The sequence below is a fragment of the Nothobranchius furzeri genome, chromosome 18 (genome assembly GCF_043380555.1).
Source record: "Nothobranchius furzeri strain GRZ-AD chromosome 18, NfurGRZ-RIMD1, whole genome shotgun sequence".
Lineage (NCBI taxonomy): Eukaryota > Metazoa > Chordata > Actinopteri > Cyprinodontiformes > Nothobranchiidae > Nothobranchius > Nothobranchius furzeri.
Window position 1 is genome coordinate 9,193,094 of NC_091758.1, and position 15,786 is coordinate 9,208,879.

The window sequence follows — 15,786 nt, forward strand, 5'->3', positions numbered from 1 at the left end:
CTAGCACGAATGCAAACAGGAAAAATGCCCACCATTCATTAAATGGTTTAAATTCTATAACAAGAAAAATAGCAACAACTCGGCTTTTCTGCTCAACCAAGGTGGAGGCCTGTGATCTGATACCTAAGTTTGCATTAACAACAGGCAATCTGCGCTGCTTCCAGTTGACTTCCAGTTTTTACAGCAGGACCAAAAGCATGAAACAAAAAGGAAAGGGCCAGAGTTCTCGGTTCAATCTAACCTAAGTTTGTATATCAGTACTGCTGCTAAATATTGTGCCTTTGAGGGAATTGTGCAGGAAGACAAAATATACTATATGCCCGGGTACATATGGAGTATATACCTAGTATTCACAAGGGTACTTATGGAGTATATACCTGGTATTCACAAGGGGTACATATGGAGTATATACCTGGTATTCACAGGGGTATATATGGAGTGTATACCTGGTATTCACAGGGGTACATATGGAGTATATACCTGGTATTCACAGGGGTACATATGGAGTATATACATGGTATTCACAGGGGTATATATGGAGTGTATACCTGGTATTCACAGGGGTACATATGGAGTACATACCTGGTATTCACAGGGGTACATATGGAGTATATAATTGGTATTCACAGGGGTACATATGGAGTATATACCTGGTACTCACAGGTGTACATATGAAGTATGTACCTAGGTATATATGAAGCATGTACGTGGTATTCACAGGGGTACATATGGAGTATAAACCTAGGTACATATGGAGTATAAACCTAGGTATATATGGAGTATAAACCTAGGTACATATGGAGTATATACCTGGTATTCACAGGGGTATATACGGAGTATATACCTGGTATTCGCAGGGGTACATATGGAGTATATACCTGGTATTCACAGGGGTACATATGGAGTATATAATTGGTATTCACAGGGGTACATATGGAGTATATACCTGGTACTCACAGGGGTACATATGAAGTATGTACCTAGGTATATATGGAGCATGTACGTGGTATTCACAGGGGTACATATGGAGTATAAACCTCGGTACATATGGAGTAGAAACCTAGGTATATATGGAGTATAAACCTAGGTACATATGGAGTATATACCTGGTATTCACAGGGGTATATATGGAGTACATACCTGGTATTCACAGGGGTACATATGGAGTATATACCTGGTATTCACGGGGTACATATGGAGTATATACCTGGTCCTCACAGGAGTACATATGAAGTAAGTACCTAGGTATATATGGAGCATGTACATGGTATTCACAGGGGTACATATGGAGTATAAACCTCGGTACATATGGAGTATAAACCTAGGTATATATGGAGTATAAACCTAGGTCCATATGGAGCATAAACCTAGGTATATATGGAGTATAAACCTCGGTACATATGGAGTATAAACCTAGGTATATATGGAGTATAAACCTCGGTACATATGGAGTATAAACCTAGGTCGATATGGAGTATAAACCTAGGTATATATGGAGTATAAACCTAGGTCCATATGGAGTATAAACCTAGGTATATATGGAGTATAAACCTAGGTATATATGGAGTATAAACCTAGGTCCATATGGAGTATAAACCTAGGTATATATGGAGTATAAACCTAGGTCCATATGGAGTATAAACCTAGGTCCATATGGAGTATAAACCTAGGTATATATGGAGTATAAACCTAGGTCCATATGGAGTATAACCCTAGGTATATATGGAGAATAAACCTAGGTCCATATGGAGTATAAACCTAGGTATATATGGAGTATAAACCTAGGTCCATATGGAGTATAAACCTAGGTCCATATGGAGTATAAACCTAGGTCCATATGGAGTATAAACCTAGGTATATATGGAGTATAAACCTAGGTCCATATGGAGTATAAACCTAGGTATATATGGAGTATAAACCTAGGTACATATGGAGTATATACCTGGTATTCACAGGGGTATATATGGAGTATATACCTGGTATTCACAGGGGTACATATGGAGTATATACCTGGTATTCATGGGGTACATATGGAGTATATACCTGGTCCTCACAGGAGTACATATGAAGTAAGTACCTAGGTATATATGGAGCATGTACATGGTATTCACAGGGGTACATATGGAGTATAAACCTCGGTACATATGGAGTATAAACCTAGGTATATATGGAGTATAAACCTTGGTCCATATGGAGTATAAACCTAGGTATATATGGAGTATAAACCTCGGTACATATGGAGTATAAACCTAGGTATATATGGAGTATAAACCTCGGTACATATGGAGTATAAACCTAGGTCCATATGGAGTATAAACCTAGGTATATATGGAGTATAAACCTAGGTCCATATGGAGTATAAACCTAGGTATATATGGAGTATAAACCTAGGTATATATGGAGTATAAACCTAGGTCCATATGGAGTATAAACCTAGGTATATATGGAGTATAAACCTAGGTCCATATGGAGTATAAACCTAGGTCCATATGGAGTATAAACCTAGGTATATATGGAGTATAAACCTAGGTCCATATGGAGTATAACCCTAGGTATATATGGAGAATAAACCTAGGTCCATATGGAGTATAAACCTAGGTATATATGGAGTATAAACCTAGGTCCATATGGAGTATAAACCTAGGTCCATATGGAGTATAAACCTAGGTATATATGGAGTATAAACCTAGGTCCATATGGAGTATAAACCTAGGTATATATGGAGTATAAACCTAGGTACATATGGAGTATATACCTGGTATTCACAGGGGTATATATGGAGTATATACCTGGTATTCACAGGGGTACATATGGAGTATTTACCTGGTATTCACGGGGTACATATGGAGTATATACCTGGTCCTCACAGGAGTACATATGAAGTAAGTACCTAGGTATATATGGAGCATGTACATGGTATTCACAGGGGTACATATGGAGTATAAACCTAGGTCCATATGGAGTATAAACCTAGGTATATATGGAGTATAAACCTAGGTCCATATGGAGTATAAACCTAGGTATATATGGAGTATAAACCTCGGTATATATGGAGTATAAACCTAGGTATATATGGAGTATAAACCTCGGTACATATGGAGTATAAACCTAGGTCCATATGGAGTATAAACCTAGGTATATATGGAGTATAAACCTAGGTCCATATGGAGTATAAACCTAGGTATATATGGAGTATAAACCTAGGTATATATGGAGTATAAACCTAGGTCCATATGGAGTATAAACCTAGGTATATATGGAGTATAAACCTAGGTCCATATGGAGTATAAACCTAGGTCCATATGGAGTATAAACCTAGGTATATATGGAGTATAAACCTAGGTCCATATGGAGTATAAACCTAGGTATATATGGAGAATAAACCTAGGTCCATATGGAGTATAAACCTAGGTATATATGGAGTATAAACCTAGGTCCATATGGAGTATAAACCTAGGTCCATATGGAGTATAAACCTAGGTCCATATGGAGTATAAACCTAGGTATATATGGAGTATAAACCTAGGTCCATATGGAGTATAAACCTAGGTATATATGGAGTATAAACCTAGGTCCATATGGAGTATAAACCTAGGTATATATGGAGTATAAACCTAGGTCCATATGGAGTATAAACCTAGGTATATATGGAGTATAAACCTAGGTCCATATGGAGCAAATACTCATTCGAAACAAAGACCTGGAGATATTTTTATTATATAAGTTTCATATAAAACCATAACAAATTAACGAGATGTCTTTCTTCAGTCAATAAATGGAGACTAACCTTGCAGCAGCATGTGGACATTGTCGATGTCTAAAGGGATGGACTCCTTCTCACCCAAATCACAGCTGGAACACACCTCTGATGTCATAGTTTCTTTTCGTGAACGTCCAACAGCATGGCACCAGTCTGGAAGATGAAGATACAACATCTCTAAGGGAAGTGACTACAGTGTGTTTCTGACTCTAAAATACTGACTAAGTGAGTCGGTTTTACAAACACTCACCCTAGCCCTGATAAAAATATTGATATGAAACAATGGATCTACACGTCTCACAGTAACACGCTCATCAAAAAGGTTAAGACTGTGGTTGATGTGTGGCTCAAACTCTGTATACTAACACTGGAAAATTAATGGAAACTTTGAGTTGACTAAACTTCATATAATCATCCTAAAACTCCATCACCCAAGAGGAAACACAAATCTCTTGGTTCAGCTCCTGCATTGCGTGTAAGCCAGTAGAAAAGCTTTAAATGATTTCAGCATTCAGCAGCGTGAGGTTCTCCGAGTTCTGAGGATATGTTTTATCTTGTTTAGCCTCCCTCTGGGATACGAATAAGTCAACTAAGAGAAATCTGAGCGACTGGAAAGCTTTCCAAACACAGAACCCATAGAGAAGAAAACTCATGTTTATTTGACTAACATGGATTTCTTCATTCACATGAAGGGTTTATTCTTGCTGTTTTTTTTCTTTATTTGTACGTTGTTTTGCACTTTTTTCTTTTTACTGCTGTTTTTAACTTCCTGTTTGACTTCTGGTTTGTTCAATTTATGTTGTTTTTAATGTGTAAAACAAATAAATCAACATTGACATGACTGAAATGACATTTTAAACTAAAGTACTGAAAAATATACTTTTAAAAAGCAAGAAAAGAGACGATTTTCTTATTATTTAGATGATGAAATCCAGACACCATAATCTGTACTTCTCACAAACACACACACACACACACACACACACAAACACACACACACACACACACACACACAAACACACACACACACACACACTTGCTCACACGCCCAACACACAAGAAGACCATTCCAAGGCCTTACGGCCATAACAGAAAAAGGTTGCTCGGATGATGCCAAGGCCTCATTCAGATGCCGAGACTTGGGTTGATGGTAACAACATGATAAAACAGATTCCAGGACAAATTAATGATTAAAGTTTGCCCCAACTGCAGTTTTTCTCAACCGTGAGCATTAACAGGTTTTTCATGATGTATTCATGTAAAAGTTAGAAAGTTAAAGATCATGTTTGGGACTTTGTTTTAAGTGTTTGCATTCTTTAATAAGATGTTAACCTTGTCTTTTTGCTAGCATGTCACATTAAAAAGGAAATTCAAGTTTATGGATTATTTTAAACAAATAAGGCAAAAGTGTTAGTTTTTTTCAATAGTTTACACAAAAAACGGGTTATTTTTCTTTTTCTCTAAATGTAATCACAATCATCCAAACACCACACTCAGTTTGCAGAATTCCTAGATTGTTTGCAAAATGACACATTTCAGTCAGAATATACACACATATTTGTGAAAATGCCATTAGTTTTCATTTAACCAACACAGTCCTCAGTGATCAGACACTATTGCAGACAGTTTCTCACTGCTGTGATAAATAATAAACACATTTGTAAAGAAAAACAAGTTTTAGGAAATAACATGAGCTTGAGGGTTGGGTAGACATTGTTAGGTAAGGGAACGTATCGATGACAAAACAAAGTAGTGATACACCCTCGACATTCTTCATGATTACTTCCAGATGTAGGGAGAATGTACACACATAGGCCCAAGTACCACAACACTGATGCTGCAGACTGAACATCCCAAATATTTATTTCAATTCAAGAAATACAGCATTTCTTAATCAGTTACAGTAACCAACCAACAATGAAATCTATGAAACAAACTAAATCTGTAGACAAATAAAAGTTACTGCATGAAGTACAGACCGTTTGACACAAGTATTGTAACTATTCCTCATATCTCCGTCTGGCTGGATCAGACCATAAGATTTCACCCACATCACATACGTCTTCACTGGCAAGGCACCGTTGGAAGAATCACCTTGAGTGACAAATCCACCCCTGCACAGAAGCTGCTTCCATCTGATGACAGGCCTGCTCCATGGCCTGAATGAGTGGCAAATGGTCATATATCTTCCACCGCCATGCTGAAACAAACGCTTCAATTGGATTCAGGAAGGGCAGCCAGGTTGGTCACGGAAACAATTCTGGACCAGAGCAGCCCCCGATGGAATGAGACATTGCCCCAAACAGCAATGTACCGCATCTGGTCCATTTGGTTTAACGCTGTGACAATCTCATGCAATCTGGCAAGTATTAGATCTGCATCATAGGGTCCCAGGTTTGCATGGTGGTTGTCATAAATGCAACACAGTTTACACGGTTTGGATGTTACCTTAATCACATCTTGTTATATTTTACGACAGAAGTTTTACGGGGAGGGGGGGGGGGTTAACGGACACTCATGTAGAGACCTGCCATTAAAGCTGAGTTCTAAAAGCCAACTCCATCTTTTATGTGGTGTCAGAAGTGACGCTGACAGCTACACATCTTAGAGGACTTACATGCAAATGGCGGCATGGCAAAATTTAACCCACCGTCGAATTTTATTTTTGAGAAACCAGCGGACTGGCCCGACTGGAAGCGGAGGCTCGAGCGCTACAGAATAGCCACAAAGCTCGACAAAGATGATGGTCCGGTGCAAGTGAGCTGCCTAATATACGCGATGGGCAATGAGGCAGAGAAGATTTTTCAGCCACTTACGTTTGCTAGAGAGGGGGACAGTGATGACTTCCCTATTGTTTTAGAGAAGTTTGATGACTATTTTTTCCCGCTGAGGAACTTTATCCACCAGCAAGCCTGCTTTCATCAGCGTGTCCAGTGGCAGCGAGAGAAGGCAGAGAGCTTTATCTGTGCATTGCATGAACTATCTGAATACTGCTAGTTTGGAGCGTCGAGGGAAGAGAATATCCGCAACCGTATTGTTGTGGGAATACAAGACAAAGAACTTTCCCACCAGCTGCAGTTAATGGAGGGTCTGACCCTGACGCAGACAGTTCAGACCGTCAGGCAGTCTGAAGAGGTTATGGCCCAAGTGAACCAGCAGGGGGACCCGGTGAGATCTGTGGAGGAATTTCACCACAAAAAGAAGTTTACTCACTGGAAAACGCCACAAAGTAGGACACACACACATATGACATGGGGTAAAGACAATAAAAGAACTAAAGAAGCGAAATGTGGGAGGTGTAGAAAAGTGCAGCATAAGAGAGATGTCAGGTGCCCCGCGATGAAAGCTGTGTGTCACAACTGCCATAAAATAGGACACTGGGCCAAAGTGTGTCACAACAGACGGTCAGTAAATGAGGTCATCGAGACTCAAGATGAACCTACCTCTTTTTTTTAGGTTCTGTGTGTGATCAAAATGAGAAAAGTGATGCAAGGACTGTCAAAATGGCAGTTAATGGAGCCCCAGTAGAATTTAAAATTGACACTGGCGCTGATGTAAATGTGATAAATGAGGACACTTTTCACACTCTCCATGTAGATAAAGCCCTAGAGCCACCTGACATGCCCCTGAACAGCCCAGGAGGAGAACCGTTGTGCCGTGGCTGTTTCGGTGTTACTCTCACCCACAAAAGAAATAACTACCAAGCCAAGACCCACGTTGTCAGAGGACCAGAAGTCAACCACCTGCTCAGCAGATCTCCATCAGTAAAAATGAACTTGGTGAGGAGAGTGGATGAGCTGACACACAGTGCAGGGCAACACCAGCAAGCTTATGGGCAACACGCCACATTAAACACTGAACCTGTAAAAAAACTGTTAAAAGAAAATGCTGTGCCATATGCGATACACACTACCCGTCGAGTGCATTTCCCTTTACTACAAAAAGTTAGAGGAACTAGAGAGGATGGAGAATAAAGGAGCCATAGAGAGAGTCACACAACCTGTGGAGTGGTGTGCTCCCACGGTACCCGTTCTAAAGAAAAACACAGGCAAGGCCTGAATTTGTGTTGACTTGACCAAACTAAATAAGTCGGTTAAAAGAGAGCGCTACATATTACCCACCCCTGATGAGACAACCTCTAAACTAAATGGAGCCACACTATTTTCTTCTCTAAATGCAGCCAGCGGATTTAGGCTAATTCCCTACATCCTGACAGCTGCGGATTGACAACATTCACAACTCCATTCGGCAGGTACCGCTTCAAGAGATTGCCATTTGGTAAAACCAGCACACCAGAGAGCTTCCAGCGGAAAATGCTAGAGACACTGGAGGGGTTGGAAGGTGTGGAAGTTTCTATGGATGACATTCTTGTCTATGGAGCAACAAAAGACCAGCATGAAGACCGGCTCGACAGTGTACTGCGGCGTATTGAACTCACAGGCCTCAAGCTCAACAAAGAGAAGTGTGTTTTGAGACAAAGCCAGCTCTGCTTCCTAAGACATGTCATCGACAAACGAGGAGTCTGACCAGACCCAGAAACGGTGAAAGCTATCCACCAACTTTCACCACCTGAAAACATGCACGAGCTTAAGAGAGTCCTGGGTATGGTGAATTATCTGGGGAAGTGTGTCCCTTCCCTTTCCACACTGGGGCTACCTCTGTAAAAACTGTTGAGGAGCAAAAATGCCTGGACTTGGGGTCCGGCGCAGAAATCGGCCCTCGAGAAAATAAAACACATGCTGACTACAGCTCCTGTCTCGGCATTCTACGACATCACAAAGCCCACAACCGTGTCAGCTGACGCCAGCAGCTATGGGCTGGGCGCTGTATTGCTCCAGCTTCATGGAGAAGAGTGGAGGCCAGTGGCTTACTGTTCGAGAAGTCTGTCTGACAACTCGCTACGCACAGATAGAAAAGGATGTCTGGCTAGTGTCTGGGCTTGTGAAAAGTTTGACAAATACCTTTGTGGCTTAGATCAGTTCACATTAGAAACAAACCGTAAGCCCCTTGTGAACAACCGAAGCCTGTGTAACGTCCAGAAAGGGTACATTTTCACCTACATATTGACTTACACAGTGACCGGTCATATACTGATATACATGGGCGTCGCACCCGTGGGGGATGTGGGGGATTCAACACCCACACTTTTCTTATTGAGATCGTTGAACACCCACACGTTTCCAGCTGTTTTGCTCACCTCCACAACAGTCTGGTTTCTCTACGTCGCACTCTCTCTGTTTGCCTCATCTCCTTCTTGCCCTCCTTCTTCTGTTTCTCCTTGAACCCCGACATGTCGGGTTTCAAGGAGAAACAGAAGAGGGAGGGAAGAGCTCGACTGAATTCATAATTTTACATCTTGACATTACAAAGTCTCAGTTTGATAAAGTGAAGAACAACAGTTTGCAGAGGTTTATAACAGGCGCGGCGCCAGGTTTTCATTTTTGGGTGGGCCACGGTAATTTTGGACGGACTTAAGTGACTTAAGTGAAGCAGGCAGGTCGCGCTAGAAAATTTAGTTTAAAAAGACGTCATAAATGTGTTCCCCATCATTTTTATTTCTAAAATATGAAGTAAAAACTCACAATTTAATTTTCATTCATTTTTCATTTATAGGCACCAGAATGCATTACCTGCACTTCTAATATTTACCTCTCAACGTAGGACTCTTTCATAAGGGTACATGCACACCGGTAGTTTTTACGGTTATTCATGGGGCAAAATCTCCCACATTTGTGGAAAAAAAAAATATATCCATCTTCCAGTAAAAGGAAAGCATCCAGCCCACCTCTCCAAATGCGTAAAATGTGCGTCACAGCTGCTAGGTGCACCGCGTGCATCGTCAGCGACGTCAGCCCAGACGAGAGCAGAGCAAATAGAATAGAGGATAATTGTGTCTGGATGTGGATGGAGATTACATTTTACAGCAGCCTGATCATCATTTAAATACGTAAACCATCACCTGGCTTCTATCCACGCTATCAGCATTATTTTAATTGGTGTGTGAGCGTTTGTGTTTGCGTGTGTGTGTGTGTGTGTGTGTGTGTGTGTGTGTGTGTGTGTGTGTGTGTGTGTGTGTGTGTGCGTGTGCGTGTGTGTGTGTGTGTGTGTGCGTGTGTGTGTGTGTGTGCGTGCGTGCGTGCGTGTGTGTGTGTGTGTGTGTTTTCCACATCAAACACTGGTCTAACCAACCAGACCAGCGTGTCCAGTAACACATTCATGTTACAATTAAACAGTTACACTTCATGTAGGCTAGGAACATTTCACCTGCCGTGGCCCGACCGCTTCTGCTCCACATAAACTTTGTGCGTGATCAAATGTCTCTACAGGTGCTTTCTGAGCTGAAGAGGATGTTCTGCCTCAGACTTTCCAGACCGCTTCAGTGGGAGGAAATCTTATCGCATGCATCGTGGTTCTGCGCTGCGAACCCCTCCATAGTATAACTACAGATCTTCAGCCCACTGTCCACCATGTGCGCTCCGAGCCGCGCTGAGCACAGTGTCCAGTATAAAGCTCTGATGTTCTGATGGGAATCATTTCTTGATTGATTTAGTTACCTCTGCGATGTGCGTAATGATTAAAATGCCAGCTCATCTGTGTGTGCATCAGTGTGCGTTGGGGCAATTCTTTCAACACAACCAACATCCTTGAGTTTATCCGTCAAAATAAACAGTCAAATGGAAATATCTGTAACCTGCCATTTAACTGTTTTGCCTTCTTGTGAAGATTGTTGCAACGAGAAACAACTAAACCTGATTAACCCCAGAGCCACGCGCACTGCGCTGTACGTCGTGACTGTAAATGAGGGGGAAACGATTTAATCGGATCCTTTTCTTTTCAACATGGTTTCATGTAAAGTTTCATTCAGTACAAACTTTAGTTACACCAATCTAAGGAGACAGAGCCTGGATTTGTATTCTGAACAGTTTAAACATGTTTAAAACGGAGACATGCGTGACGCGTCTAAAATTCACACCTGCTCCGCTATTATGGAAATTAAACTAACAAGTTGAATAACATGAAATTATTTTAGGCACAGACAACATCCCCCACACTTTTGAACCAACACCATGCTCAACTACGGGAGTTAGCCCAGCTTAACTCCTCATGGGGAGAAAGATTAGAACCACACTACCAACAGTGGAGAAGAACCTTCAGCCCGAATGGCCAAATAAAAGGTTTGTGATGCTGAACGACGCTTATGGAAAAACTTAACAAGCCTTTTGCTACGGAGTCCGACCCCTGCCACCAGTACAACCTGGAGACATGGTGCTTACCAAACTGGACCGAGAAAGGACTTGGAAGACACCAGCATTGGTACTGAAGGAGACTGTTACCCCAAGGTCTTTCCTCATCCACACACAGGATGAGACTGTGCTGCGACATCACCGTCGCCATCTCAGAACTCGAGCCATACTGCCATCAACACCACAGGTGTTTACTGAAATGAACTGTGACTCTTCTGCATTTGTCCACGACCAACCGGAGTCTGCTTCTACTGGCTCGGCTGAAGTTGGGACCCCCATGAATGATACTTCGGGCTCGTTAGGCCAGTTCCACACCAGATATGGACGTCTGTTCAAACCAGTTCAAAGACTCGACCTGTAGACTCTTGCTTGATCCATGTTTTGCACATGCCTGTGTTGGAGTTGCATGTTTTGTTACTTGTTACCTTAATTGATATTTTTGAGAAAAGGGGGGTAGATGACATAAATGCAACACAGTTTACACGGTTTGGATGTGACATTAATGAAGTCTTGTAGTTTTACGACAGCAGTCTTATGGCGGGGGGGTGGGGGGGGGGGGTGGGGGGGGGGGGGGGGCTCACACTCATGCAGAGACCTGCCAATAAAGCTGACTCCTAAAAGCCAACTCCATTTTTTACCTGGTGGAGGACCCAATTTTGTGTGACAGCAGCGCAGGCGGTACTGTTACCCCCTCGCTGCACTGGCACATTGGTGATTACCCTGTGCCCAATGACATTTCTCCCTCGTCTTCTTTGTACAGGTTCTATCAACTCTGCAAGTCCTTCTCTACCTCTACCTCCTTCTCCTCTTCGAGCTCCCCTCCTCATTCTCACTCTTCTTCTGGCTCCTTCCATTTGTGATGAGTACAGGTGAACTCACCTGCTGCCATTTGTAGCACACCTGAGTGCTGCATTATCAAATTAGCACCTCTTGGATGTGATTATCCAGTTTGTTCATTATTGTGGTCATTGGCTATCTGGGGCTTTGTAACGACAAGGAAGTGACCTCACAGTCCTTATCTGTGTCTAAGCTGTCGGAATGTGTGGAGTTTTACAAATCACTGTGTGTAATGTTGCGCAAGTCTGTGGCGGTGTTTTGCTCCTTGCAGAAGAATGTTGCAAACTGTGTGGAAATTTTAGTTTTAGAGTGTAAACAATTGAAAACAATGTTAATATTTAATTGCCTAGTTCTGACCACCACGTGGCACACAGCGCACCTGCTCTGGGATCCTTGTTATTAAATGTTTCCATCTAATGAATAAAGCAGCTCATCTCTTTATAGAGGTTCTCATAATCAGATAATTCTGTCATTAGTGATGCAGAAAGTCTCAACTCCATACTAACACACTTTTGTCAGCCACCTGAGCGGGTTTAGGTCTGTTTAACAGTGCTGCCATGTCTCATGTGGACAGACATTGTAATGAAGTCACATTGAAACGTGCGTGCGTGTGTGTGTGTGCGTGTGTGTGTGTGTGTGTGTGTGTGTGTGTGTGTGTGTGTGCGTGCGTGCGTGCGTGAGTGTGTGTGCGTGCGTGCGTGCGTGCGTGCGTGCGTGTGTGTGTGTGTGTGTGTGTGTGTGTGTGTGTGTGTGTGTGTGAGCGTGTGTGTGTTTGTGTGTGTGCGCGTGTGTGAGGGTATGGTATTTCAGCTATCCCAGCACTTCAGGTCAGCTGTTCAGAGACATGCTGAGGAAGTGAAAGCCAAATGAACACACAAAGAATTCTGTTTCATTTAAAAAAAGAGATTTAAAACATATTATTTAGACAGCTGCTTAACACTCAAACTCTAATACTTTTGATCTTAGATACGTATTTTTTACAAGTCAAGACCATCCATATAATCTTGTTAATAGAAAAACAACAACCCGACTATTCATAACGTGTAATTTAACGGTCCTATATCATGCAAAATCCACTTGTTTGTCCCTTTCCTCACATCTTTTCCCATTTTTATGATATATTTTTACTCATTTTAAAATTTCTTTGTTTTTGATGTTTTTGTTCTTGAGGTAAGTACTTGTTTATTTATTGCAAGTCATCACAATATTAATCACTGTTACTGCACATTACAGGTTTTCCTAATATTGTGCAGCCCCACTCCAAGCGGTTTTTGGCTTCACGCATGCATTTTCCTCTCAGCTCCAAATCCAAGCTGGTGTGGCTAGCAACCATAGAATTCTATTCAGTTTATTTCTATAGCACTGAATCAGGACAAGAGTCTTCTCAAGGACCTTCACATGGTAAACATTCCAATACAGGTCAGTTCATTAAGCCAATCAGTAAAAAGTTTCCTATATGAGGAATCCTCTGGAGGTTTCTTCCTGTTAAAAGGGAGTTTTCTTCCCCACTGTCGCTGCATGCTTGCTTAGTATGAGGATTGCTGTAAAGACTCTGACACTAGTCAGTGACTCGATGCAACCTGCTGGGTTGGGATAGATAAGAATAGCTTTTTAGAATATCACCAACTTAAATCTGTAGTCAAACAAAAATTTGAGCTCAATAAAATAGAATTAAAACACCACCAAGGGTATTAGACTTCTGTAATGTCAAACCCCCAAACTACTGTATAAAGTTTTTAAGACACTGTCCAAAATAGACAATAGAATAGCAATCCCTGGAGGTGGGTTCACTGGGGGTGTCTGGGGCTGGGGGGCTGTTGCCCCCCTCTGGAGGTGCTTGCGTTGCCAAGGGTGGACTACCGGTGGTTGTGAGTGGGGCCCCTTGGGGGGCCTCGGCAGCTGTCATGGGTTGCTGCCTGGCAGCTGCATCACCCCTGAGTGAGTCTGGGGGCTCAGGGTGTGGGGGTGGCGGGCCCCGTGTGGTGATCTTGACAGGGACTTGGGGATGAGGTCCTGACTCGTAAGGTGCCGGGACAAAGGCAGGAACAAGCGGCAGTGCATGGGCCCAGGCTCAGGCACCTCAGGTGGACATGGCTCCTCTGAAATGATAACAACTCTGTCCCATCATGGGGGAGGAGGATGTCCAGGAGGGGGAGGACACAACCTTACCTGGATATCTTATGTCTTAAATATTCTGGAAGTTGTGCTAATTTAGGGATGGGAGTACATATTCTGCTGAGGTGGGGCTGAGTTGGTGCCCTCAGACTCCATGGGGCTCTGCAATGCTGCTGCTTTGGGCCCTGGCGAGATGGGCTGGGGTCTCCATGCCCTGGGGGGCATTTTGGGAATGGAGGTGCCTATTGGGGCCAGTGGGGGAGCGGCTCCCTGGAGGGCTTAGGCCAACCAGCCATTCCTCCCCATCCCAATACATTTTTCTCCTCCTGCTCCTTCACATCATCACAAAATCATGCACATAGGACCTTGAGGGGTAGGCAAGTCAGGGGTGCGGGTATGGATCCCACTTCCGCATTCCTGTGGCAGCCTGCCGCCCAATTTTATTTGCACATTAAACACTTCCACCAACAGCATTTCACGCAAACACACCCTTAGGGCCTTGGGAGTGAGCACACTCAACGGCATTTGGCAAGGGGATCTTTCAGCCTCATCCCGAGTGCCGGTGTCCACTTCCAATTTTAAACTGCACTTAGATACAGAGGGCTGTGGGGGGGGGGGGGGGGGGGATTAGGGTTGTGTGGTGGTCTGACATAGGCCAGGCGATGCCTGCACTGTCTGCTCCACCCATCCATGGAATACACCTCATCAACATGCACTAACACTGTATTGGAGCAGGTGGAGGGAGAGTATGGGTCTTAGCTCACCTCTGTTGTTGCTTGGCTTCCCGGGGCTGGAGGCTAGGAGGGGGATCTAGCCATCTGGTTGGGGTCTGGGGTGGTGGGTTGCTTTGCTCAGAGTTGGGCGGGGGAGCCTGCTCATCATCACCCCAGCAGAAAGGGGCTGACTCTGGGAACTGGTGATGGTTGTACCCCTTGTGCAGCAGTACGGGGACCAGAGTGAATAGGGTGTGTATGGGGAACAAGTTTTAGGTTGTATGTGTATGTGTGAGCATGAGGGAGGGAGTGTGTGACTGTGTCTGTGTATGACTGTATATGTCAGGTGAGGTCTTGGACTCCTCACCTCTCCTGGGACTTCTTGTGCTGCTACGCATCTTAGCCTACCCACCCCCTGCCACATTTGGTGTGGAGTGTGGTACTTTAGTCTGCCTGAGTATTCGTGGCTCCCGTGTCAGGGGTTTAAGATTTTTTGCATCTGTCTGATTGATCCCAGTGGCTGCCTGATGGGATCTGAGTCCCTGAGCTCTGTTGGGTCCCCGGCAGGGCTGGTCGCCCTTGCGTCCCGGGTCGCTGGGTTCCGGGCTCGGCCGGCTTGGGGGTGGGAGGCTGCAGGCGGGCCTGTGGGCTTGCCGCTGATAACTCATGGGACTCTGCCAGTTGCTGGTTGTGCCCCCCCCCCCCCCCCCCCCCCCCAAGACAACCCTCTGCGCCTCTTGAGAGGGGGCAGAGGCTTTTCTAGTTGCAGTCCCCCTGGGGTCTCCTGGATCTCTGGGACTTGGAGCTCCCTCCATCACCTACACATCTTTGGGGGGCAGAGCTGTGGCCCCTCACACTCTATTGGACGCTCCTATAGAGAAACCTTACATATACAAGCGCGTGTACACACACAGGTGCTCACATGGTGCTCTCATAAGTATGGACTTGGGCATTTTCAACACATGTCTTAAACTAACTGAAGGAAACCTAAAGGAAAGTGTTTCAGGAAAAGGAAGCAGTGTAGCACAGCAAAAGGCATGCTAAGAGTTTCCCTGAGTCAAAGTCACGCCGGTCAACTCCAACTGTAGACTCAAGGCAGAGAGCAGCTCAACACACA

The 15,786-nt window shown here is 43.7% G+C and overlaps 1 protein-coding gene across 3 annotated transcripts in view; it reads right to left on the minus strand.

Annotated features, from left to right (window-relative positions):
- Positions 1–15,786, minus strand: part of syne2b (spectrin repeat containing, nuclear envelope 2b) — a 153,543-nt gene that overhangs the window by 126,338 nt on the left and 11,419 nt on the right. For all 3 annotated transcript variants that reach the window (XM_070546924.1, XM_015968900.3, XM_070546923.1), the window contains exon 2: positions 3,788–3,913. In XM_070546924.1, coding sequence (XP_070403025.1) covers positions 3,788–3,875 — 88 coding nt within the window. In that variant the 5' untranslated portion in view covers positions 3,876–3,913. The remainder of the gene's footprint in view (positions 1–3,787; positions 3,914–15,786) is intronic.